At 38.5% G+C, this 26778-nt stretch overlaps 1 protein-coding gene across 3 annotated transcripts in view; it reads right to left on the reverse strand.

Moving 5' to 3' along the window:
* Positions 1-26044, reverse strand: part of arhgef3 (Rho guanine nucleotide exchange factor 3) — a 34183-nt gene extending 8139 nt beyond the window's left edge. Inside the window, exons 1-7 of one of the 3 annotated variants that reach the window (XM_042510035.2) lie at positions 25784-26044; positions 19474-19540; positions 13378-13440; positions 1803-1910; positions 872-1129; positions 355-417; positions 101-197 (exon numbers count right to left, since the gene is read on the reverse strand). In XM_042510035.2, the coding sequence (XP_042365969.2) occupies positions 101-197; positions 355-417; positions 872-1129; positions 1803-1910; positions 13378-13440; positions 19474-19540; positions 25784-25818 (691 nt within the window). In that variant the 5' untranslated portion in view covers positions 25819-26044. Of the gene's footprint in view, positions 1-100; positions 198-354; positions 418-871; positions 1130-1802; positions 1911-6578; positions 7812-13377; positions 13441-17424; positions 18054-19473; positions 19541-25783 lie in introns of those variants that run through there. The other 2 variants (XM_088069893.1, XM_088069897.1) reach the window with 2 other exon arrangements.
* Between the last annotated feature and the right edge of the window lie 734 nt (positions 26045-26778).

Here is a 26778-nt window from a genome sequence, read left to right on the forward strand (position 1 = left end):
ATCCCATTAATGTAAAGAGGTTCATGAAAAAGGGAACTTTAAAGCACGTTGCAGCTTGTAAATCTTTGACGAGTAACTATCATCAGATGCTGCCTCCTACCTTCATGCAGGGGTATCAGCGAGTCCAGCGTGCCAAAGATCTGGGTCAGCTCCTGCTCAGTCATGATGGATAGCTTCAGCATCGGGTCACGGTATGCCTGCAGCGCACACGCACACGCGCACGCGCACGCGCACACGCACACGCACACGCACACACACACACACACACACACACACACACACACAAAGATGAGCAAATGAGCTCAGAAAGTACCGGCACAGTTCTTTAAGGGAAAAAAAAAGAGTTTCATTTACCTTTTTAGCCAATTTGAGATCCTCCACTAAGTCTTGCTCGCCCTGAGCCAACTCAAATATAGCCTGCAGGGAGAGAGAGAGAGAGAGAGAATTTGGGAAAAAAGATCGTCTTTGGCACTGGGTCATCTTCGTGTTAAAAGTGGTTGAGATTTGAGTATGCTGAGGGTTTTTTTTGGGTTTTTTTTTTAAATGTGGTGAGAAGAAAATAGAATCTACTGTTTCGTGGTGTTAAAGGACATATTGTTTTTGTCAAGTGTATTTGTTAAGTTGTCTATTCTGATGTTTTGTATTTGTTGTCTTTTTTTCTCGTAAATTTATTTGTCCATTAAGAAAAATATTCAGTTTTATAAAAACAATTCAACAAAGTTGACAATAATGTTGTTTCTCATACTTATGGCTGGTGAATAAAGCGCTGGAGGAGAGTTGTGTTTTAATCTGAATGTGTTCTCAAAGTATCATTTAGATAAACAAAATAAAAAATTTAAATCATTCAGCCCAGCAGCAGTGTGTCTCTCACCTCTTGCCGTTTTATCTCTTTTGGGCTCAAAGGTTGCGTCGCTCCCAGCCGGACGTCAAACGTCTCACTCCAAAGCTTGCTGTCACGGCGCTTGGCAGCCTGGGCAGTTGAAGTGGAAACTCGTGCTGCAGTCATGGAGGAGGAGGTGTTGGACACCGTCGCTGAGATAACGCGCGTCTTCACTGCGGATGAGGAGGAGGGAGGAGGAGGATGGGAGGCTCTCTCTGTCTGACTCTCATTACGGAAACTGATGGAGCGCTGCAGAGACAGAGACGGTCAAACCAGCTGATACACACAGGATATTTATTTTGTGTATTTTTGCATCTGTAGCAAAGAGTTACAAACTGGGACGAGCTACTTTTGGCACCTCTGGTTCCAGAAACTAATTTGGACATTTAAACTGGCATGAAACTCGGTTGTATTATGAATTTAAATTAATAATGAACAAGTAAATCCAACAATTTTTGGTTGTTTGATTAAAATATTAAAGGCACAAGGACGTGTGCATCAAAGCTTTAGGGGAAAGGTAAACTACGACTCCCAGGGTGCACCGCTAACCTTAGGTGGAAGCTAAAGATTACATGTTGAGAGCACTGATTTATCAATGTAAAGCTTGAATTAGTTTTGAATTAAGTGTCAATTTTGGATGAAGTCAGCAACAATCGAATGACAAAGCGCTGAGTCTTATGGGTACTGCGGTACTTTCTAGTTTCTGCTTCATCAAAACAGAAACAGAATCAAGAGGAAATCAATAAAACTGATGGTCAGTACATTAACCAGTTGAGTCAGAATATTATTCTCTCCTGTTTCTTATCCACAAAAGGAAAGTCTGAAATGTAAATACAAATTTGGGGAGAACACTTTCAGAACAGGGGAACCACTTCACAGCTGAACTGACTTAGAGGAAAAAGACACCTGATTGGCTGTTTACCTGCAGCGTTTGACCAATCCTCTTCAGCGGGACGGTCTTGACGGGCGGCAGCAGGCTCGCCAGAGAGGTCACCCGGGATACGAGTTTACTGCGCTTGGTGCTGGGCTCCTGGACGAGAGAACAGAGACAGACTGCGTTCACATCGTCACACAAAAACAACACTCCTGTGATCAATGAGTCACTTCACACAACGCTGTTAAGACCAGAGGTGATATTATAAGAGACGCTGTGGCAGACACAACGACGCACGTCACCGGCCATTAAAAACTCCACACGTTCTACAATCAAAGGACTTAATTTCTCTTCACCTTTAATGGCAACAATATCGTCACCATTAGCAGAGCTAGAAAGGAAATGTTGGCATTGTACGTTTCTGCAAACCCCAGATACGTTATATTTGTACATTATTATGTAGCAAATACGTTGTTGTTAACATGCCATTATTTTTGAAAAAAACAAAAAAACCAAAACATATTTTGGCTTAAAATACAGGCTTAACCCTGGCAGGAAAAGTAAAATCTCAGTAAAAACCAACCACTTTTCGTGGCGCTATACCTGCAACAAAACACCCACATTTGGCCTCAAAAGCTACTGGAAACACACTGACTCGCTAAATCACAATGAGTTTTGTCATTTATCGGTCTTGAACAATGATCTGAAGATCAGCAGACGTCTTGTCTTGGTGACGCGCCATCAACATCCAGATGAAAAGTCAGCTCACACACACTGTCACTTTATACAGTAAATGTTGATATAAAACATGCAAATGTAGCGTATTTGTGGTTTGCCAACAACAATGTCAACAATTTATTCTGCCGACTGGGCTGACTCAAGTTTGGAGGATCTTATTTATCTTGCTAAAGGTAAAATTGAAAATCAATGATGCAAAGGGTGTGAAAGATTGCTTACAGAGACAGAGTTTTGTTATAGCACTGACTCCAAAATCATTTAACTTCCCAATGAAAACTATCACTGTGTGACTCTTGGAAGTTTCTGTAGCTGTCAATCACAGTTCCAAAATATTCAGTTTACAAAGAAAAACAGAGAAAATCTGCAGATCCCAACTTTGGAGAGGCTGCACCCGGTTTAAATCATACAAATAAAATTGTTTTCTGTTAAAAGAGTAATGATAATCAATCAGTTGAAATGTTTTTAGAACAACGTGCCAGTCTGAGGTTTAACAGTAAGTGTGTGTCTGCAGATTGTTCTCGTAAGTTTGCGGGAAAGTCGACTCGTTATTGTTAATAAACCGTAGGTTAAACAATGGTGTGACTCAAAGTGTTTTCCCTCTCTGCCAGAACACACACACACACACACACACACACACACACACACACACACACACACACACAGATATGAAGCCTCTAACTTATCAGGATCTGTCTCTGTGTGTTGAAATACCACCAGGCTGCTTGTCCTGGATACAGACTTACAAGAAATCAATGTGTGCATGTATGTGTGAGTGTGTGTATGTTCGTGTGTGTTTGTTTGTGTTTGTGTGTCAAAGTCAACTGACCTACTGGAACATAGGAACCATCAAACTCTGTTTCCATCAACACAGTCAGGAACCAGTCGACCAAAAATAAATTGACCTCGGGTATTGTTTTGTTGTTTTTTTTATCCTTGATTGGTCCGCAGACGCAGAAAGATTTTCAACTTCAGCTATAAGCTCACATCACGAATCTTACAAACAGATTTCCCACAGTTTTTGTGTTTTCTGTCTCATTCATGGAAATCAACAGTTAAGAGGAGACTAACAATTGAAAGTTGTGACTTTGCAGCCTTTAATGTTGCTGTTGGAGGTTTGACGAATCTCTAAAATATCAAATGTCAGTATCAGTTACACTGCGTTAATCAGGCCAGTGTGTTTAGCAGATGATTCTGTTGTATTTATTAAAGATTTAAAAGTCAGGGAAGGTAATACATAATCTGTTTATTTGCTTCACACTGGAGAAGTTTCCATTGGACATGTAATAGATTTCTGTGTGTGACGGCTCTTCAGTTAATTCAAACTGACAAAGATCAATTCAGCACAGTCGGTCAACAAAAGAGTAATTACATCAGATTTACAGCAGACGGACTCTCAAGCCATGCTGGACGGTAACACATTACTAGTAGTGTGTTACAGTCATGAAATTACTCATTACGATGTCACTTTTGTCGTCACGGCCCTTCTGATTAATGACAATCACATCCTGGTTTCATTTTCGTAGTCATTGTGCAGCGCATGCAAGTAACAAAGCAGCAAGCTTCCTTGGAAGAGGTAAACACATCAGCGGCTGCAGATATTCCCAAAAATGACCCACAGCTGAGTAACACAAGGAAACGGTTCATTTACTGAATAGTGGACGTTTTTTGTTAAGAGCATCAAATCAGAAAACACTTCAATGTGTTTTTGTGGAGGGTAATGGATCAATTACGTATTTTGATGTTTAATTTGGAGTCAACAACGGGCTGCAACCAGGATAGAAAAGATGCATTAAGGACAAAATGGCACATGAGTAGAGAAGTTACACTGCAAACTTAGTGCAACTTTTAACAGATGTAAATTTATGCACATCTCCTTCCACTAATGTTATACAAATACTCAGAGTTGGTTTATTTCAGACCAAATGTGCATAGAAAAGCTCCTCATGCAGGACTGCTGAAGGAGGTGAAGAACAGAGCTGAGAAGGAAGTTAAAGCCTGATGGAGACACATGGAAAAACTAAGCATGTGGTTTTCTCAGTTTTTCTCACATGTCTGAGTGTGAGGCCTGACAGTTAACAGTGTTTTTGTTCAAGATGAAGAAAAAAAGGCCCCTTGGACAAACAGTAATGTCAGGCTTTTTTTTTTTTTTTTGAGGCCTAAAGCAGAATCTTTACAACCACCTCAGATGTTTTCCTCACAGAAAAGTCAAGTGACCCTCTGCTTAAATAAAGCTTATGAAAGACCTCACTTAGTGCCATATAGTGTTCAGGATAATGACACACATCAGTGGCATTAGACCAAATAATCAGAAACCTTCTAATGTGGAATGTTTTTGTAGAAAATATTTCGGTTGCCTTCCCAAGTATAATGTTAAAAGCTTTAAGCATCACATTCACCTTCAGTGGTGGGTTATAACTAAGCACATGCATTTGAGGTACTTTTACTTTACTTGGGTATTTCCATTTTATGCAGCTTAAAACTTAAACTCCACTAAATCTCAGAGGTAAATTTTGTACTTTTTGCTTCACAACATTTGTCAGTTTTAGTTACTTTTCAGAATACAGTTTTTGTCCAGATTCCTATCCAGGGAAATCCATCTCCAGTTGAGTTGATTTTGAATGTTTGTGATAGACTTAAAAATAATGTGTTCAACTGTGTGTTGAGAAAATCCAGCAGTGAAACGCAAACTGATTCAAAACACATCATCTGGCGGAGTTTCGCTGGCTCTCAGGGCTGTGTCTTGAACTACAGGCTGCATTTTCATTTGTCCGTCACCAAGCCGCCAGGAACAGCACCAGGCTTTGAAGCCAATTTTACACAGTGGACAAATGTGGAATTACACCCTCTGGGTCCGAAAGGCTTTTACCAATTGACTTACATTCAGTAAGAGACAATCAGTGGATACATTTTTAAACACCAGCATCCCCCAAAATGATTCGTTTTACTATCAGGATTTGATCCATTCAGTCTGATAACATTTGAAAAGTCTAGAAGAGCCCAAGATTAAATCATTTAATCTGTATTTAAGTTAGCAGAATGCTAAGCTAGAATTTAGCCAGTCGTGCACACTTGTCCATGCTCGGCCGTTGTAAGTGCTCTATGAGCACCATTACGTGGAAGATCGTGAAAACAGAAAATTTAATGCACTACTGAGAAGCTTTCATAGGAATGAACAGGGGCTTGCCTCCAATGCTGTGTCCAGGTCTTTTAACACACAAATGTCTGCCACCGTGGACACAAAGAGTTTCGCGGATCAAGCGACACACCCGCCCTTCTCTCCCTCGAAGTAAAACCGAAATGTGATCAAACGATACTACTAGACATTGCAGATCAAATATAAACCAAGATGTTACTGCGCCACATATTTCTTGACTAAAATGTTTTCGGAAACAAATCTTAGTGCCGTGTGTTTGGCTGTAATAGCATGTGTTTGTGAACAGGAAGCGGGCGCCATCCCGCTTCCTGGACAGTGAAAACAGAAGCCGAAAAAACTGAGATCAAACAATGAAACTAAGCAGCGCTGATCGAATGTTTTAGGCTATTGTTTAATTGTAGTAGGAGACTATTTCTTGCCAGCTGGCATCCATTGTTTCACAAGTGAGAGTTTGCATAACATGACCCACCAGCTGGAGTGTTTATTGGCCTGGTGCGCTGCAGTGCATTCTGGTAGTTTTAGGTCTTCTACATCTTGCTTTATTTTTCTCTGTTTTCTCTGGTCATGCAGCACCAATTTCAAAAAGAATTTGCATCTTTTTCCTGCACTGATAGCCTAATTTTATTCCAAGGCCATCTTTCCATCAGTGAATACTTGTCAAGGCTAAATAATCTCTTCAAAAACTCTCTTGTATCACCTGGAAAACGCACTGTCTAAAAGCCTGAAAACAGCTGTTTTTCTGACACCATGAAAAGGACTTTTGGCAGATGCGTGTTGCCCACAAGACAGCAAAACTACAAACATATGATCTTATAGAATGAAGCATTGTTGCTGATTAAACTACCCAAACAGAATATAAAGGAGTTAAAATTTGCACAGCCTTTAACATAAAGCAGCAGAATACAACATACACAATATATTTTCTATCTTACCTCCACCCGTTTCCCCATGTTGTATTTCCCTTTGCTGAGAAGCAGGAAGAGGGGCGTCTGCCCAGCCACCATACTGCTCACCACAAAACCCAGCACAGGATCTGGACCTTTCCCAGTACCAAGAGAGGGTCCAGAAATATTTTAAACTAATCCAGAACGAGTTGTACAAACACTGGTGAGAAGTCTGGGTACAGTCTGATACAAAGAACTCAATTTTTAGAAAGAGTCCGGTACTGATCGAGGGTCCAGGAGGGAAAACAGGAGAGACTGTGAGACAGCTACTAAAAGTGTGAAAACGTCAAGTGTCAGGAGGGAGCATGATATCAGTAGATCTTTCAGAAGCTGTAAGAAACCAAGAGTCCAAATGGACCTTAGTGCTGGTCAGAATCCAGAAGGAGACTAGAAAGAGTTGATGCTGGTTTTGAGTCCTGAATGTGTCGGGTGTTCATTATTCAGTACCTTTTTTACAAATCTCCTCGAATGAGTTGACACTGGAAGAGCAGCCACAAATTCCAGAGGCCAGAAAGAAAGCATCCAAAGAGAGTTTGGTACCAGAGAAGAACGCCTGGTGCTGTCAGAGGATCCGTTCGGTACCGGCAGTGTTGAGTCCAGTAAAGGTTTGTTCAGACCAGAGCTCTGACTGCTGGACCGTCTGGAGCTCTTTTTCCAGGTTTCTGTCTGACCTCTCCGTTAAATAGCTGTTCAAGCTTACTCACTCTGAATGATGTGCACTCGTCCCCCTCCTCACTCTCTCGCTCTCCCTCTGACTCACTCACAGGCGTGCTCTATCACTTTACTTCCTTCCTTTCTTTCTCCCAAGCTACTTTTTTTTATTTTTTTTATTTATGATATGATCATTTTTCTTCATGTCAACAAATCCTATTAGAAGCCAAAACACAACAATGAATATATGACCAAATAACAAGTTTATCAAAGTCTGATGAATCTTCTTCCTCTGTGCCACTGAGATCCATTGTTGTGCAACAAAATCACTCCTCTGGGTGACATGTCCCTTCATTACCTTGAATGCACTGTAGTTTATTTTAACTCCGTCCCACAAACACTGTCCCCAAACACTCACGAAAGCACCACATGTGGGTTAATACGCTGCTGAATAGATGTCTGCTGTACATGTTTCTTTTTTTTTGTCAGGTAAACTAAACAAAACTAAAAACAAAGCATTTAATTCTCATTAATAATCTGATTTACAGAATAGGTTCTGCACATAAACTTTAGTCATGTGGTACATGGAGTGAAGCGGAAAATGTAGTATTTTCCTATAAAAATGTCATAAAATACATATAAAAACTAAACCCTGTAAGTATAACATAGTTTTTTCCTGTAAAAATTTAGTGAGGTAGACAAAAAAGTCAAATGTTTCCCTGTAAAAATTAAGTAAAATATGCATATAACTAAAATATACCCCGTAAAATGTATTAAAGTACATCCTATTATTCTCATTGTAAAATGTAGTTGACATACTATAAAGTACAGAATTTTCCTGTGTACGTGCTGTTCAGTAGACACAAAAAATAAAATATTTCCCTGTAAATTGTAGTAAATTAGAAATAAACAAAAGAGAAACGTAGGTAGATTAAAGATACAGGTATGTAAAAATTTAACAGTATATTTAAATTATATTAATTTAAATATTATTGATAGTGGAGCTACTGGTGACGCTGAAATTGGACTGTTCAGTCCAACATCAGTCAATGTTAATCTGAACTGTAATTACTGAAGAGAGTCGCCTGCAGGCAGCCAGAGCTCTGCCCTGGTTTTCCTGCAGCTTTGTGTGCAGTTTGTGTTCGTGAGAATACTTCTATTATCTGTGGGGACAAAAACAGTACGTTTTAGAATAAGGACTTGGTTGTTGCTTTACGTTACAGTTAGGTGGTTATAGAGCTGACAATTAGTCGATTTCCAGAGAATTTATCTGCAACTATTTTATTGTTTCAGTCATTTTTCAAGCAAAGTTCCCAATCAAATGGACATGAAAACTGATTTTTTTTGTGGTTTTGGACTGTTGGTCCAACAAAACAAAACACATGGAGACGTCAGCTTGGGCTCTGGGAAATTATGATAGCCATTGATGACTTTTTTGACATTTTAAAGACAAAATGATAGTTAAGGTTTGGGTACGTCTCCAGGGAATGAATGTACTGGTAAGTTGATTTATTGTCCACTAAAGAAGATTTAGGTATATATAACAAAAGCCAAAATAAAGAAACTTAAACACACGTTTATGTTTTAGATCAGCTGGGAGCACGGAAATATTGGTTATGTGTTGTGTTTTTAGAAATGTTTTCAGGGTTTCCTTTGAAACTTGTGACTGGTATCACTGACCTCTGATCTGACACGAGACCCACCTCAGCTAACAAAAGCTGCCCATGAGACGCAGCTCCATTGTCTGAGAATACAACCATTTGGTCGTGGACGCCCAGAAAGGACCAAGTGTCCCTGACTGAACCACGAACAAAATCATTTTTCTCTACTGACTCAGACGGATCCCCCTCACTTCATCTGAATTGTGACATCGACTGCAGGCGGCTGCATTACCACGTGATGTATTCAACTGAAATTCAACAGTGAGGTCCTTAAAATATAGACAGACGTAAACGATATGACCAGGATTTTCTCACCGAATGGTGACAAAACCACTCATATGCACTTTGCCTCAGACAAAGTTTTTCAGGAAACGATGCATAAAATATAACAATAAAATATAGTCACCTGCCACCTTATAAGGTACACTTTTTCAACTGCTCGTTAATGCAAATATCAGACAATCACATGGCAGCAACTCAGTACATTTAGGCATATAGACATGGTCAAGACGATTCGCTGAAGTTCAAGCCGAGCATCAGAACAGGGGAAGAAAGGTGATTTAAGAGACTTTGAACGTTGCACGGTTGTTTGTGCAAGACGGGCTATTCTGAATATTTCAATATTTCACCAACTGCTGATCTACTGGGATTTTCATCAACACCCACAACCATCTCTCGTGTTTACTGAGAATGATGCGGAAAAAAAAAAGAAAATATCCAGTGAGCTGAAGTTCTCTGGGCAAAAACGCCTTGTTGATGCCAGAAGTCAGCGGAGAGTGGCCAGACTGGTTCAAGTTGATAGAAGGGCAACAGTGACTATAATAACCACTTGTTATGACCGAGGTCTGCAGAAGAGCATCTCTGAACGCAAAACACGAGGAACCTTGAAGCAGACGAGCTACGGCAGCAGAAGACCACACAAGGTGCCACTGCTGCCAGCTGAGAACAGGAAACTGAGGGTACAACTGGCGCTGATGCCCCAAAGTTGGACAATAGAAGATTGGAAAAACGTTGCCTGGTTTGATGAGTCTGGATTTCATGTGAACGGTGACATTAACTATAGACAGCTGCAATAACACGTGATGTATTCAACCGAAATTCAACAGAGAGGATTTTCTCATCAAATGGTAAAATGCCACTCATATGCACTTTGCCTGAGAGAGATTTTTTAAGGAAACAATGCATAAAATATGATAATAAAATACAGTATATAGATATATAATATGCTATTTCGGTAAGCTGGCTACAATAGACCCCATCATGAGAATAATTTTCAACCCAGGTGAAAAATACTGGATTTTCCTTTAACTGTCTCAGCTGAAACAAAACATCACACTACACACGATGAGTATTTCACAGTACTTTAGTTATAGTAGGATTAAACTTTTATTTATTATTATTATTATACATTTTGCAAAAAAACAAATATGTTCATGTTTCTGCATAAACTAAAACATCAATCAAAAACACTTTATCGTCCATCTTTATTCTGTAAATGTTGCAGAAAAATGAAAGAAATGGAAAAAAAACACTACAATTTGGAAAAGATTACAGATGGAGAGAGGAAGACAACAATGACCTCAATCCGCAGGAAAGATAGAGAGGCAGAAAACATCAGTGACTTCAGCTTAATCGCAGCTCTGACCTAAAATCTCAACTAGTTTATAAAAACTGAATTATGTGGAAGAAAATAAACGTTTTTTTTGTTCATTATTGAGGTTTTTGTTTCACAATTGTGAGTTATGCTAAAATTATGTTATATCATTCTGAATGTTATGAAACTATGAGATAAAAAAATCATCGGGTGCATCACTTTTTATACCAATAAACATCGATATACCAACTTACATTATTTAAAAGTGTGTAATAAAGCCTCTAATTTTATTTATAAGGCCTTATTTTTAAAGATGTAGGTGCTAGAAAAACCTCACAGTTCACAAATCCCGGCCTTCAGTTTACTAAACCACATCGATAACTGTGAATCTGCATGTGACCTGAGGGCCTCAGTTATTAATTAACAATCTATAACCACTCTGGTGCCAAACAGAAACCTCCAAAGTAAATGAGACCCAGTCCTAAATAACTGCAGGACTATTTTAACAAAATTTATTTACATAATTTACACATTAGATTTGTTAGTTCTCTTCTCAAGGCATTTTATAATGATTTACTGCTTTTTCTTATTTATGTAGTTGATGTTTTTATGATACTGAAATGAAAAAAGCACGAGTAAAGGGGGATGATGGTCGTTTTTCTTTATTTTCTTTTTCTTTTAATTATTGTTATTGTTGTCAGTTTTATTGATTTATTTATTATTATTAATTTATTTATTCATTTTGGTTGTTGTATTGTTTTTAATATGAGATGTCTTAGAGAATGTGGAGAGCACTGTGTTGTTAAATTCAAAATTCAATTTAAAAAAAAAGCATTTAATATTACTGTATGTGACTCACTGCGCTGCAGGGCGTAACAGCAGAGAAACAATAGGGTGTCCGTTGATTTAGGTGCATTAATCTGGCCGTGCTGCTCTGAAACAAAATATAACTGATGGTGTGTTTGAGTCTTTTTGTCACACTGAGGTGTACTGACCAGGGTTGACATCCTGTGTTAGACTGAGCAGGGAGGGAAACGGAAGGAACGGGCTGCTGGCAGAGGGCTAAATATACAGACACTAACATGAGGAGGGGCCCAACATGAGGGTCAAGGGGCCCCCGAGTGTCTGATATACAATAAACCGCTGACAGAGGTGGAGATGACTAAGTACAGAGTCAGAAATCACAGTTACCGTCGGGTCTATGAATATCTACAATGCATCTACCAGCTTGTTTGCCTTTTGTCTTAGCTTATTTAAATAGTAAAATCTATTTGTGGCGGCAGATGTTTTAATTGTGATGCCTGACACAAATATATGAATCTGTAGGAAACCCTGCAAATCATGAATCCACATCCAACATTTATGTCTATAATTCAAAGTCTGTATCTTAAATACACTAAACTGTTAAGATTAGTTTCCCTCAGAAATAAATATTCCTGCCATAGTTTCACACTATCCTACTGATCTAACCCTCAGGTGGTGTAAATCTTTATAAACACATATGTATGCAGAATCGGTGGGCAACTGGACAAGATTTTAGTGCACAGGTTCTGGTTTCTACCAACTGAGTGGCAGGTAAACAGATTGTGTGTAGAGGCAGAACACATTGGCCGATATGCAATCTTGAAACCTGACGGCTATCAACTGAAGACGTTTTATCTTCAAAGCGCATTCACACTATCAGTAACATTCACACACACATTCACACACTGGTGGCCAAGGCTACCGTACAAAGTGCCACCTGTTTTCATAAATTCACATGCACTCACACACCGATGCCATCAGAGGCTATTTGGGGTTCAGTATCTTGCCCAAGGATACTTCTACACGTTGACTGAGGAGCCGGGGATCGAACCGCAAACCATTCTAATAAAAGACAACCCGCTCTACCCTCTGAGCCACATATATGTACATTTTTAGAAACATTTAGCTGCATTCATGTGCGAATATGAGTGTATAGAGATTAGCTGAAATGATCCGCACACACATTAGGGAGTCTTGGCCCAGATATCCTCCAGCTACACCAGATCTCACGAAATATTGACCGTTGGACATATCCTCATCGGAACGATAGCCGATGGGATTTGAGATTGTAGGTGGTGCTAATGCGCCAAGACTAGTCACAATGCACCCATAGAGGCTGCTAGCTCGTAAACCACATAGGTAAATACATTTAAGGTGTTTGTCAGACCTCAAGGACACACACTATATATATTGGTAAATAACACTGAATGAAAACTTTGTACAGAGGTTGTATCCTCCCCGCAGCGGTCGCAGGTCCGAATCCGGCCTGAGCCCTTTGCTGCATGTCGCCCCCTCTCTCTCTCCCCCTTTCATTCTCAAACTGCCCTGTCCATTAAAAGCAATAAAAGCCATAAAAAATCTTAAAAAAAAAAAAAAAAACTCCACAGAGCAGCTACAGGTCATAATAAAGAGACAACATAAAGAAAATAACTGTCACTGAAGGGCTCTGCTCACCAATCCAGACTAAACACGGACCAGAAACAGTATGAGTAGATAGAATGATAAAATCAAAATTAATTTGCTTTACTTGAAAAAGTTGGTTTTGTGTTAAGTTACACCTCAAAGCCCTGGACATTACGTCACATTGCATAAGTGCTTTATGCAGCTGAAGTTTGGGTGACAACACAGCGGAGCAGCATCACTTCCTGAGCTGCAGTACACCACAAATCAAGACCATGTACACAAAACTGCAACAGGGAAGGTTTTAAGGGGAAGATTTAAAGGTGTGGACATAACACCACTACAGAATCTGAACGTATTTCGCCTCATCAACGCAAATGTCAACAGACTCTGAGAACAAAAAAACTTTTCTGACACATTTCAGCCACAGCAGAGAAGGTAAAGGAGCTGAACTTACATTGATGTCCAGACTGCAGAGACTGAGTGAGTCTGCATCTCTGCTGGTCTGCTTCCTCTTCTTCTGCAACACACAAAAACACAGCAAACATTATCAGACATTAACAGAAACGTCTTCTGATTCATCAGTACAGTTACTGTCTTTCACAGCTACATTTACTTTTTTATTACACATCGGGCCTCATGCAGAAAACTATATACGAACAAATCGTATCCAGGACTTTTTAAAATTTTGTTGTTACCCATTGATTTTCGGGATTCACCAATGTTTTTTAATTTTTGCTTTTCTCCTAGGCAAGAGAGAATTTTAGAGCACTCATACCAAAATAAGAGAAAAACATTTCGCTTTCACAGTCTACAAATTGTCGTACAACACAAGAAAAAACAAGTTTTATATTTGAGGAAAAATTAAAAATGCTTTAATATAATTTAGTCAAATTTAGATAGAGGAATTATATTGACTGGATTATTAAATTTCAGGGGTGAAGGAAAACTACTAAACTCAGTCTATTCCAGTCTATCCCAATTTTTGTAATTTTTTTTTGCCGTATGTCACTCTCGTGACTAGAGCTGAACTGTAATGGAGGATATTGACTCAAATACTTTACTAAGTAACCTCTGTGGAAGAAGCTCAGGTGTTCAGCTACATGAGAACGAACCAAACACTTCCTGTATGCTGCCATGACGACAACAAAACAGGAAGAAAACACACAAACACCTCAGATGAAACAGGTCACTGAGGACATACAGCTGTATGAGAGAGGAGGAGGAGGAGGAGGAGGAGGAGGAGGAAAGGAAGTAAGAGGAAGGAGGAGGAGGAGAAGAGAAAATAAAAAGAGGTGAAGAAGTCAGAGACAAATTCGACCTTTAACCAAGACGGGGACACAAGGAGAGGAGAGGAGAGGAGAGGAGAGGAGAGGAGAGGAGAGGAGAGGAGAGGAGAGGAGAGGAGATAGGGAAGGGATGACAGGAAAGAATGAGGGAGAAGAGGAGAGAAGGAGGAGAAGAATATAGGAGAGAAAGAAGAGGAGAGGGGAGGGACTTTTTAGCAAGATGAGGAGACAAGGAGAGAGTAATTGAGATAAGAGGAGGAGAAGAAAGGAGACAATGACAGAAAAGGAGAGGAGAGGAAAGTAGACAAGGGAAGAGAGGAAAAAAGAGAGAGAAAAGGAGGAAGGAGAGGAATGAACACGAGGCGAAGAGAAAAGAAGGAGGAAGGGAGGAGAGAGAAAGGACAAAGGAGTATCGGGGAGGCTCAGAGAGATTAGGGGAGGACATGAGAGGAGAGGAGACGAGGAGGCGAGGAGAGGAGGATGTTGGGATCGGTGCAGCAGAGTGTAACAATAGCAGGAAGTCTGCTGTTTGTTCAGTATTGTGTTGAGACTTTGTTGTTGGCCGGATGTTATATAACCTGGCAGACTTTACCTTTAACTCACTATCGCTATAGAAACCGAGGAGGAGGGAGGAGTCTGGTCCTCCAGTCCTTATAAGGTCAATCCTTTAAAATCACAACTACCTGTTCACACAGTCTCAGTCAACTAGAACATGAATATTACAGTGAAAAATTACTATTAGCTCGCATTACATCCGTTTCATTCTTGATGCAACCATCACAGTAAACTGTTTCCAAAAACTATTTATTGAGAATTTTAAGGAATGGTTCAAATGTTTTGCTTTTTTTGCAGAGTTAAATGAGAAAATGTACACAGCTCTCAGGTCTGGACACTAAATAAAAAAATAAAGAATCAGCCTCCAATAGCCTCCTCTAAATTTAACTAATTAACACATTACATCTCATCTCATTATTCTGCACAAAAAAGTGTAAAAACAACATTATGACTATTAACGACAGGGTTTATGGGGTTTACTATTTCTTGGCTGCAACTTGCAACACTTCAGGAGCAAACATTTGCTCTCGCTGTTGCATGAGTGCATATATGTAAACGCAGCTCCCACACTAGGAGCTACAGGCTACAGCAAGGCTAAAAACATGACGCCAGTGACGTTTTTCAAAACAACTCCGCATGTCAGGGCTTCAGGACACTTGGATTACTTTGGACGAGCAGTATGGAGACACACTGTGGTTTTATTATGTTTTTTTTTTTTAAATGTTTGAATCCTGGTGACCATTTGCTTTGAGAAGATAATGACTGAAGTTTCTTTTTTGGGTGAACTATCCCTTTAATATTGCTCCTGAGATATCTGTCCTGACAGCTGGGGAACAGACTAAACATTTAAAGTCGAAGTTAGTAACTTTTATAAAAATAACTTTGTCATATTTGCTGAAACTGTTCCTGGATCTGAAGTGCTTCTTCTGTCATTTCCGAACATGAACAAAAACGACAATCAGAGCTGAGGAGTCAGCTGTCTATCATGTCAATCACTCGTCATGAATTGCAAACTGTCAAACTAGGCAGCGCAAATCAAATATGAATCAAGATTCTGTGACTGAATTATGTTTTAAGACACATGCACTGTTTCGCTTTAAAAGGAGAAAGTTTGTGACCCGGCTGCCACTGAGAATCCTGAGCTCTGATTGGCTGTTTTCCTTCAGCTGTAGTGGATTATAACAAATGCCTTTCGAGGCACTATAATGTACTACTGTCAGCATATACTGACAGTTTCAGCAAATATGACAAAACTTTATTTTTATGAAAGTTACCAACTGTAGATTTAATGATCGATAGTTAAGGGAGGAGAGTATTACATTTTTTAAAAAATCATGTCACATAATCACTGTCTGCAGAATGGGAATAAAGGGAAAATGTCGAGATGCTACAAGATGCATTTACCGTAAAGTTTTTTCTTAACTACTTTTTATTCCATAGTATGACCCTCATTTAAAAAAAAAGTAATTTGAAGGTGTACCTGCACAGTGTGGTTTTGACGTTGCTCATTTAAACTGATCATTAATTCCTGTACTCTCACTGTGAACCCTTTACAGCTAAAATTAATAGTGCTGATGTTGGTTTTCTGTTTTAATTACAATCAATATTGGTAAACCGTTTTCATCATGTTATTTAATGCCACATGGTGTCATGCAACTGGAGCAGAGTCTGTGATCACATATAGAGCATTGGGTATATATAATATAATTACTGCATCATGCTCTCTGCACACTTTGTACATTTAGGTGTTCAGTATCGATGAAAAACATTCATGCATATGAAACAAAGTTTAACCGAATAATCTGCATACAGAAAATTGCACAAAACAGCAATATAAAATGTTCACAAACCAGTGTTGGAATATAAATACCTTTACTCAAGTACTGTACATAAGTACAAATTCAAGGTACTTGTACTTTGCTTGAGTAGTTATGCAACCTTTTACTTCTACTACACAATAGGACGCACTGCTGTAGATAAAACTGCAGTATATAAAGTAGTTAAAATGAGCACAACCTGAAACATCTACAGCAACATCCACATTAATGCAGCAGTGATATTAATCCAAAAACTACATAAGTAACAGCAAAAGGCTGTTTTACTGCATTTTCTACATTTTCTTTTTTCATACTTTAAGTAATACTAGTAATACTGGTAATACTTTAACAAACTTTTACTCACTAAGGTTTTGAATGTCAGACTTTTACTTGTGGAGTATTTTCACAGTGAGATATTAGTATTTGTTTTTAAGTAAAGGATCTGAATACTTCTTCCACCACTGGTATAGACACACATGTACAGTACATGCAGTCGTTGCATGAAGCATGTCTGTATTGTGTGTCACGTTGCCAAGAACGTGTTCACCTCAAACCTCAAAAACGCTAAGGTGGGTTTACAACATTATCTGTGCACATAAAACTGAACTGAGCGTGATACTGACAAGAAATGTCTGAAACAGTACAAAAAAAACTTAATAGAAATAAAAACAAAGCAAAGAACACATTGTACGAAATGAGGACAATGGCTTGCAGTGGTTTGCGTTCTCATCTGTGCACACGTGATCGACCTGTAACGGGTTATTTAACCCTCATCCATCCCTTTCAGGTGATCGTTTAAAGGATTTCTGAGATAAAATCACAGACGCAGACGCATCGACTCACCCGATAGTAAACAAACAGACAGCAGCCCATCATCAAGATTAGATCCGCTCCAAAAACACAGCTCAGGTGTTAATTAACCCTTTCTGCAAACACTCATCTGCTGCTCCTCTTCTTTCTTCTTCTCCTCCTCCTCCTGCAGGTCACTTTGCTTTTACCCCAAAGTCACATCAGCTGTTGTTTCTTTTCCTTTCTCTTCTTTTTTTGTTGCCTCTCTCCCCCTTTGAATCACCTGCTTTACAGTCACATTTTAATTCTTCTTTTTTTCCTTTGTTCTTCTGTCCTTTTCCAAAATTCAGACTTTTTCTTTTCTTCCTCCTCCAGTTTGTCTCCGAGAGCCTCCTCTCCTCCTCAGTCAGACTCCCCTTGCTCCTTCTCCTGTTTTTTACCTTCTTCTGTCCACTGACCTCCTTGTCTTCTCCTCCTCCACCTCCTCAGTCACAATCTAAAGCTCTCTGAGTGGATCTACAGACCCTCAGGAACAGGAACCCTTCACAATACGTGTGTGTGTGTTTGTGTGTGTGTGTCCACTCAGTTCCCACTGGACAAACAGGAAGTGACGGCCGTTGGGGGGAAACAGGCCGTCTATAATTAGGAGCTACAGGAGACACGGAGACACCAGCAGTGGAGACACTTAAACAAAGAAAATTAACACTGGTTATAAAAATCATGCAAAGAAAAAAAAAAAACACCTTACACAAAGTAACGAGTTTATTCTATTATTTCAGTTAATGTAACTGAAACAACATCCACGCGGTGAAAGGAACACGTTTTACAGTGTCTCTTTTCTGTGTTTGTTAATAGTTTCAGCCTCTCAAGCAGCCTTAAAGGCCGCACACACCAGGAGGCATGACCAAAACATGAACATGCAAAATACTCATCTGCAAATACTTCACATCCAAATTATTCTTATCAGCGGTGATGCAAATTTGCAACAGTTGCAGGACTTATTCAGCTGGAGATCCCAGCGAGCAATTTTTGGTTTTAAAAAACGTTCTGAGATTGTCACAATGCTACCAATGCAATGTTTTAGTAACAATTTTTTTAGCAGCAGGTTTTCTCTTAAGTTCCTAGAATAAATTGAACATAGAAGGAAAAGGCATGAATGAACAGAGTGGTTCTGGTAAGCAAGTTTGGCGTCTTGATGTGTTTGGCCAGGACACATGACAACACCACCTGGAAAAGGCGAGGTCAAGAGCTGGGTGCTTCTCTCGTACCGACTTCAACGGCGTGCAGGCAGGTTGCGTCTGAAGTTGCATCATATCCAAATTACTGTTCGAAGCACTTCACCACTACATATCACACTCACACCCAGCATCTTGCCCAAAGATTAGGGGTCCACAGATTATCTGCCTGGATGATTATTGGGGCCGATATTTGGCATTTTGCCGATTATCTGTATTGGCATTTTATTTTAATGATCGCTGATAAAATTAATTAATTAAAAAGTGTAAAGAAAGTGTCAGCATGGGAGGAACTTTTACTTTTTAAAACCTCAGGAAGCTAGTTTACTTTACCCATTTTTATTTAAGCTTTCGTTTGACTTTATAAAAAAAAGTTGCTGAAAACTTGCTGTATATGATGATGAATGTTTCAGTTTTGATTGAACATTTGCGAAAGGCATTTAAACAAAGTTTTGTACTGGAGTTTGCTATAATCCTAACAGAAAGATTTTCACTTTTATTGTAAATGCACGTAGGTTCCAAATATCGGTTATGGGTCTCTTTAAGTACTAATAATCAGTATCGGTATCAGCCCCGAAAACCCAATATCAGTCGACCTCTATCATGGATATTTTGAGGAAACAGGAATCCTCTGATTAGTGGACGCCCTGCTCTTCTGAGTCCATGAATAAATCAAATGAAAGATATCTGAATATCAGATTTTCTCTTTGTTCTATGATATCAGAGTCATAACGCGCTCTGAGGTTCAGAGTGGAGGTTCTCCTCTACGTTCTCCTCCATAATGAAAATCATCCTGTTGTGCATGAAGTCTCAAAAAGTGTGTAGCTGTGACAATGCGGTGAATAATGTGAGTCAGATTTGTTCTTACCCCTCTGAGGGACCAACTGTCAGGAGAGAGGAGAGAGAAGGAGGAAGTTTTCTTCTGCAGCTTCGACCTGAGGGAGGGGAAGAAGAAGAAAGGGCTTCACACTACACTTCCTCCAAATTTTAACGGACTGACACACAAAATAAAAACATTAGATCAGATTTCTTTTGAAATCACAAATGTAAAAACAGTGTTTGGATGAAATGCTCATACGGACATACTGAGAAGTCTCAATACAAAAAGAAAGAAAGGAAGAAAAGAACAAAAAAAGGGCGCTTCCTCAGATTTCATTTTCTTTGAGTTTGACTCATTGAAGGCTGAAGTTCAGACGAAGAACCTCCGACATATTTTTTAATTTTGTGAACTTCCAATTGGGAGCTATGAAACACATTTTTTGTGATTGATAATCAATTAAAATGTATTGCAGAATTGGATGACAACTATTTAATTTTTACAAACGCATTGGTTGTTTTATGACCTTATTTAATTTAAGCAATTTGTTTGCATGTGTGTATTTATGTGTGTACGCAGATTGGTATATGCATTACAGTTTCATAATGTGTATGAAATTATCTTACCTTTTTAGAGCTGCAGTGATTGGTTGATTCAACAGTTAGATGATTGACATAAACTTAAAATTATTTTGATCATCATTAATACTTCGAGTCACGTTTTTCAGGCAAAATGGAAAAAATGTAGCTTCTCAGCTGCTAATATTTGGTGCTTTTCTTTATTCTACAGAGCTCCCTAAGTTCCCTAAAGGATTTTTTTTATTTTTTATTTTGTGTGCACAAGTTAATTATTGGCTGTGGGAACAAGTTATTATCTTCTTCCCACAAAATAACAGGCTAACTTCTGCACAGAAGATAAAAAAAAATCACCAGTCTGAACTTCAGGGGGCTCCGTACTGATGAGAGTTAACTGAATATTTGGGGGATTTTGGTAATTCAAATTAAAAAAAAATTAGAAACTTTATGCACCAAACAACTGAACAATTAAACAAGTAATAACAATACGATTGATAAGAGGAAATATATACCCACTATTTTAGATCTAAGATATTTTGTACCTATTCTCACTTCGCCTCATTCAGTCACAAGGACTGCAGATCCATAGTGTCGAGATCATTTCAGTCATAGTGAGAACAACAGAAATAATTACAGCAATCAATAATTAAATTCACTGTACAGATGTACTCTATTAGGAAAGACTTGATGATCCAAACTGATCATTTAAGGTGTATAAATTTTAGTAACAGAAGTCTGACTCCTTTGAATCCAGCAGGGAGCAAAAAAGCCAACCTGTTGTCTGAATATTGACGACAGCGTGCATTATGGTTTGTCCAGAGCTCCTCCTGATGGTCTCTGTTGGTCACTACATGTAAACTGTAAACAAACTAAAAGATCTGGAAAGACGGACTTGTTCAACCTGAAATTCTAGGTATTTTTAAGATTTTTTTGGACATCAATAAGGAAGCAGAAACATAAACAATGATTTAAAAAAAGAAAAGAAAAGAAAAACAGAGGTTGCAAGCATAGTTCAGCTGCAACACATTACATGATTAACACACTCCCGTCTGTGTGAGAGAGGTGGAGACAGGAGTGAACAAATGATACAGAGACAGAGAGAAGAGCTGTCAAAATCAGCCTCCTTATGACCTTAAATGTTGACTGAGTGGAGAGTTATGCATCACTATGTTAAACAGGTTTATATTGTTCACAATACATTTACAAGAGGTAATCTTACTACACACACACACACACACACACACACATATATATATATATATATATGTGCATAGATAGATTTTTATATGTTACCGGTTTCTTTGTATTTACTGATTTAACTTAAAAAATGCTAATAAAAAACAAAAAGATGCCAAACTTTTGCAAGACCTTCATGCATGAAAACAGTCTGTGAACATAATAACGGCACTGTAAGATTGCATTGAACTAGCTGAAAATAAATGAAAAAAAAAAAACAACCCCAAAACCTGGTGTTTCCCATATTAGACAGCGTTTGGCTTTTTTACCCAGTCTAGCTGCCCAGCGTACATTTATGTCAGAGAAACGCACAGACATATCCCCCCGTCTGTGATGAACACAGACATCAGTCAGTATAGTCAAGGTCAGACATTTTTAGGGACAGAGTAAAAACACATTTTTTTTCAAGTTTTACTGGTGCAGACTGATTTAGTAAATCACTAGTTTGAAACTAGAAAGTAGTCACGAAGAATTTAGGAAGGACTTGGTGAAGGATTTATGAATAGCTGCTGCACCACAGTCCTGTTCTGTTTCCTGCCCTCTGTCACCTTACCACGCACACACACACACACACACACACACACACACACACACACACACACACACACACACACACAGAGCTAACAGCTTCTACAGTGTTCAGTGTGCCGCTCTGTGGGGTTATGTGAGTCCACCATATAAGGCATCAGAGATGCTAACACATGCTAACAGAATATCAGCTCCATTTAATCAACAAAACTGAAACCAAACAGGAAGTTGTTCCACATTTGTATCTGATCAAAGCTTTTATAGTCCGCTCTGTGTGTTTCTGTGAGTGTGTGTACATTACAAGTGCTTAAATATGTGTGTGTTTTAAGTGCGTGACTCATTCATTCCTGGGAGTTGCAGTGCTTTTTCCAAGAGCACAAATCATCCCACCCTGGATCTGGATAGACACACACCCACGCACACACACACACGCGCACACACACACACACACACACACACACACACACTTATAATCCAAATCAGAGGTGTGTTTGGCTGCAGGCTCCTGCTTCTCTCTCGCAGTCTTTGTCTCTCTTTCCTTGTTGAATCTTTTACCCCCCATCTGTTTTTAATCTCTCAGTAAACAGTCTTCAGGCGCTAACTGAGTGTTCGGTGTTCAGAATGAGGAGAAAAACTTCTCATGAGGAGCTGAACTTTGGTAAATGTTTTACACTTATCCAAAGCTGATCTACACACAAGCCATTTGTGTATATTAAAGCCTGGTATGTCTTCTTCCTCTTTGCCACAGAGCTCCATCGTTTTACCGAAAAAACTATAAAAAAAAACATATCACTGAGTCATGCATGACATGTTCCTAAATAACCATGAAATCACACACTGTCATTTATTTTCAATCCCATATACTCAGTCCTGCTGCCACAAATACTCACTAAAGCACCAAATGTAGAACAATCCGCAGCTGAAAATAGTCCCGAACAAATGAACTATTTTCTCCCATTTGAGCGATGTTTGTCACAGAGTGCTTTTTTAAATGAAACTGCACATTTGTGAATGATTTTAAGCGTCATATCTTCAGTGGGAATCACTGAGCTCAGAACTGACCTACAGACAGAGCGGGGATGTTAGAGAGTATTGAGAGACGAACAAAAACATGGTCGGTTTTGGTCTATAAAGTACAGAACAAGTAAGTAATTGGACCTTGGGTGGAGTATGTTTTGTGAATTGCTGTTTCCAAAATCAAAAAAAAAACCAGTCAAGCTCAATTATTCTGTTATTATGAGATCTTTATGAGATTCTTATAGAAAAACCCAAACAATAAATGTACAAAACGAGACTTTCAGAGCTTATTCTTATCCCTCACACAGGTGGGATGATGAAATTTCCTGCTGAGGAAAAAGTTGAACATGATGTGATGACATTGTTCAGGAAACAGCAGAGGAAACACTGACCAGCTGATCCCAGTGCAGATCAGCAAATCCCAGCTCAAAACTGAACACGCTCCAACAAAATTGTATATTTTGAATTTTTCCAAATCAAAAGCTCAAAGCTACAATCAAAAGCTTATCCCAGCACACACACACAGACACACACACACGCCCCCTGAACCCGCAGAGCAGCATACTGCTGGTAGAAACGTGATGATTAGCGACAGAACAAAGCAGCAGAACAAACATCTTCATTGTCCCTCGACAGCAGCAGAACCACATTCCTCTAAAGATCAACACCGACTGCTCGTCTGTTATTATGACTGTACTCACACAAAGGACACATTCAGCCTCAGCTTTCATTAATAATTTTGTCAATCTATTAAATTTATTGTACAGTAAAAACACAACTAATCACTATTTGTACAACAATAATCAAATTAATGTGTGTCCCCGTAGAATATTATCACATTTTATTTTAGCATTAAGCAGCTAAAGAGACAGATATCTCCATCAGGTGAGACAAAAAAATTGTTACAGCGTTGGCCTACAGGTAAAATGCTTTTTGGGCTGCAGGGATTTAAAAAAAAAAAAAACGTCTGCAAAGCTGAGCCTCTGTCCTGGGGGCTATAACCTACACAGCAGGCTGTGCTGTGCAGTGAAAGTTTAAAGCTGTAAAGTACTTAAGAAGAATTGATTTCCGGAAAAATGTTATTAGCCAAACGTCTTTTTGACTGGATAAAAGTAAGTTCTAAGGGTAACGAAGGGTTTGACCTGAGTCGTGTCGTACAACAATGACAATCATTTCACATCCTCACAGGTTTGTGGGCAAAAGTTGATACAGCAATGTGTCGCAGTATTTTTGTCTGGCAATAACGCATTGTCACATGGATGCCAAGTATCGATTCTTTAAATCTATTAATATTACAAGTACAAATTAAACTTTTGGTAGCCGACTACAATAATAAAATTAGCTGCTTTTTTTAGTCCCTTAGATACATTTAATTTAAGTGAGACAAAACTTAATTTTATAAGATAATGCAGATGTTAAGAATAGAATTTGCACTTGAAAAAAGGTCAAAAATTGAAATATATATATATATATATATATATATATATATATATATATATATATATATATATATATATATATATATTACAGTTAAAAATTGCACCAAGTACTGTATCATGACTGGAGTATCGTGATATTATTGTTTTGTTGGGCCTCTGGTGATTCCCACCCCTAATTTGTAGTATGCATCTATTATTTATTTATTTATTTTAAGTAAATGGTATTGGATCAATATTCGGTACGGGTCGATACACAGTTTTGGTATCAGAATCCGTATCTGGAGGGAAAAAAATGGTACCAGAAAATCTCTTATTATTAAGATGTATTATAGCAATTAAAGGAAGTAGTAAAAAGTAAAAAATTCCCTTTGAATTGTTGTGGATTAGAAATACAGTAACAGAAAAATGGACAAACTGAAGAAAAACAAGTACCTCAAAACTGTAGATGTATATGTGTTATATATATATATCTATATATATATATATAGATATATATATTGTGTCTGAAGATTCAGACGTACTGGCGCAACATTTTCCACATAATTTCAGAAATTATTATTATTATTATCTTTAATATCTCTGAGACATCAGACAATTTCACACTGACACAAAGACGACTTATCAGCTACTTTCTCACGTCAGCTAAGAAATGCTTGCTGACGTAGAAAATGAAGCATCCCTGATGTTAAAATGTGGCTTTATGATCTTGTCAGTTCTCCTGAAGGAGAGGAGAAGATATATTCGAAATGAGCAGGTGAAATTATTTGATCTGGCAACCAAATCTTCGGAGAAAACAACTATGTAATGCCAATTATTGATTTTTGAAATAAACTGAATGTAGGATCCTTTAACTGAGTTTTGGGTGTGGGTGGGTTGAGCATTTTGTTTTTGTTTTGTTGTTTGTTTTTATTTGTTTGTTTCCCTATTTTTCTCCTATCTTTATTTTGTTATTTTTTATTTAAAAAATCCCAAAGAAGAGCGGTGTCTGCAAATGCACTAATCATATTCATACTGCATTTGTATATTTATCAGTGATTTCTTTGTTTGTGTGTATTTGCTAACAATTTGTGCAAACTGCCCCCTCTAAATAAGACGCTTCAAAAACAAAATTGTAGATGTGGCCTATTTCGTTACTTTTCCTCCACTGGTAGCATCAGAAGGCAAAAAAAACAACAAATAAACATCACTTTCCACACCAAGCTGCCATGATTAAACTGTTTACAGAAGTGTGTGTGTGTGTGTGTGTGTGTGTGTGTGTGTGTTTGCAGACTACAAGTCACTCTCAAGCAAACTTGTGACTCACTGAGCAGCAATGAAACCCCCTTTCTCCTCTCCCTCTCTTTACTACAGTGTGTGTGTGTGTGTGTGTGTGTGTATGTGTGTGTGTATGTGTGTGTGTGTGTCAGGGTCTCGCGACCACTGCTCATCCAGACAGACAGACAGACGCAGGCGGTGAAAGAGTTAACTCTGTCCTCACATTCTTCTTCGCTTACACGACCAGAAAACGCCTATTTTTAATCACACTTTTGCCCTTTTCGTCACAAAAGCAGGTATTTTCCAGCTCACCTTGAACCCCGCTGACATCCATCACCTGCCTGCATCGGGCTGCAGCTCCTCCCGACGATCACAAACAGATCCACAATACTCTGATTTACAAACAACAAACAACAACAAAACTGCTTCCGGCTGCTGTCGCGCTCCCGGTGACAAACAAACCCCAAATTTCCCTCTTCTGAAGTGAGCCAAAAGTCAAATTTGAGTCCGAAGACTGAAGCTAAACAACAAACTGAGTCGCTGTGAAAACCCGTCGTTCATGTAACCGTCAAGCGCGAGGAAGAGCTAAGCATCTCTTTTCCGGTGACCTTTCAAAATAAGAGCTACTTCAACTACTTGACTTTAACCCTTTAAAAACCTGGATAAATTGGATTGATTTCTGTCAAAAACATGTCGAGAAGGCCATGAACAACTTAATAGAAAACAAGAAATGTAAGTAAAAAGTTAAGAGAATATTACCTGAAAGAAAGCAAAAAAACTAAATATATGAATATAACAGTTATATATATATATATATATTTTTTCTCAGTGTCTTACCCTAGGTTTTGATAATATTTTAATAAAATTTGAAGTCATTTTCTTGGCACCTTTTACTAATTTCTTGAAATTTGCGAGACAATTCTGCCAGGATGCACCTTGCCTTCCCTCTATGTTTCTGAAAGAAATCAAACTGATCCGCTTAGGGTTAAAAGGGTTAAAAGTAGGAATACAAAAAAAGAGAGAAAAAATACATAATTATCATTTGAAAATGTACTTTGAAGTATCAAAAGTAAAAGTACCCATTGTGTGGGATTTTTTTTTTTTTTTTACAGTGAATTAATATAGAACATTTCATTATTCAGTTTCTATGTAAGAGAATTGAAATAATTTCTCTCTGAAATGTCGGCTTAGTATGGTTTTCAATGAAAACTGGTCAAAATAGCTTACCCATGTGTCAAAATAAGGCCTGATTTTGTATAGCAGTAATACACACATTATTGGCATATTTTTCACCCTTTTTTCCCTAC

This window comes from Plectropomus leopardus, chromosome 2 (genome assembly GCF_026936395.1).
Source record: "Plectropomus leopardus strain MGB_pleo_1.0 chromosome 2, ASM2693639v1, whole genome shotgun sequence".
In the NCBI taxonomy this organism is placed as follows: Eukaryota; Metazoa; Chordata; class Actinopteri; order Perciformes; family Serranidae; genus Plectropomus; species Plectropomus leopardus.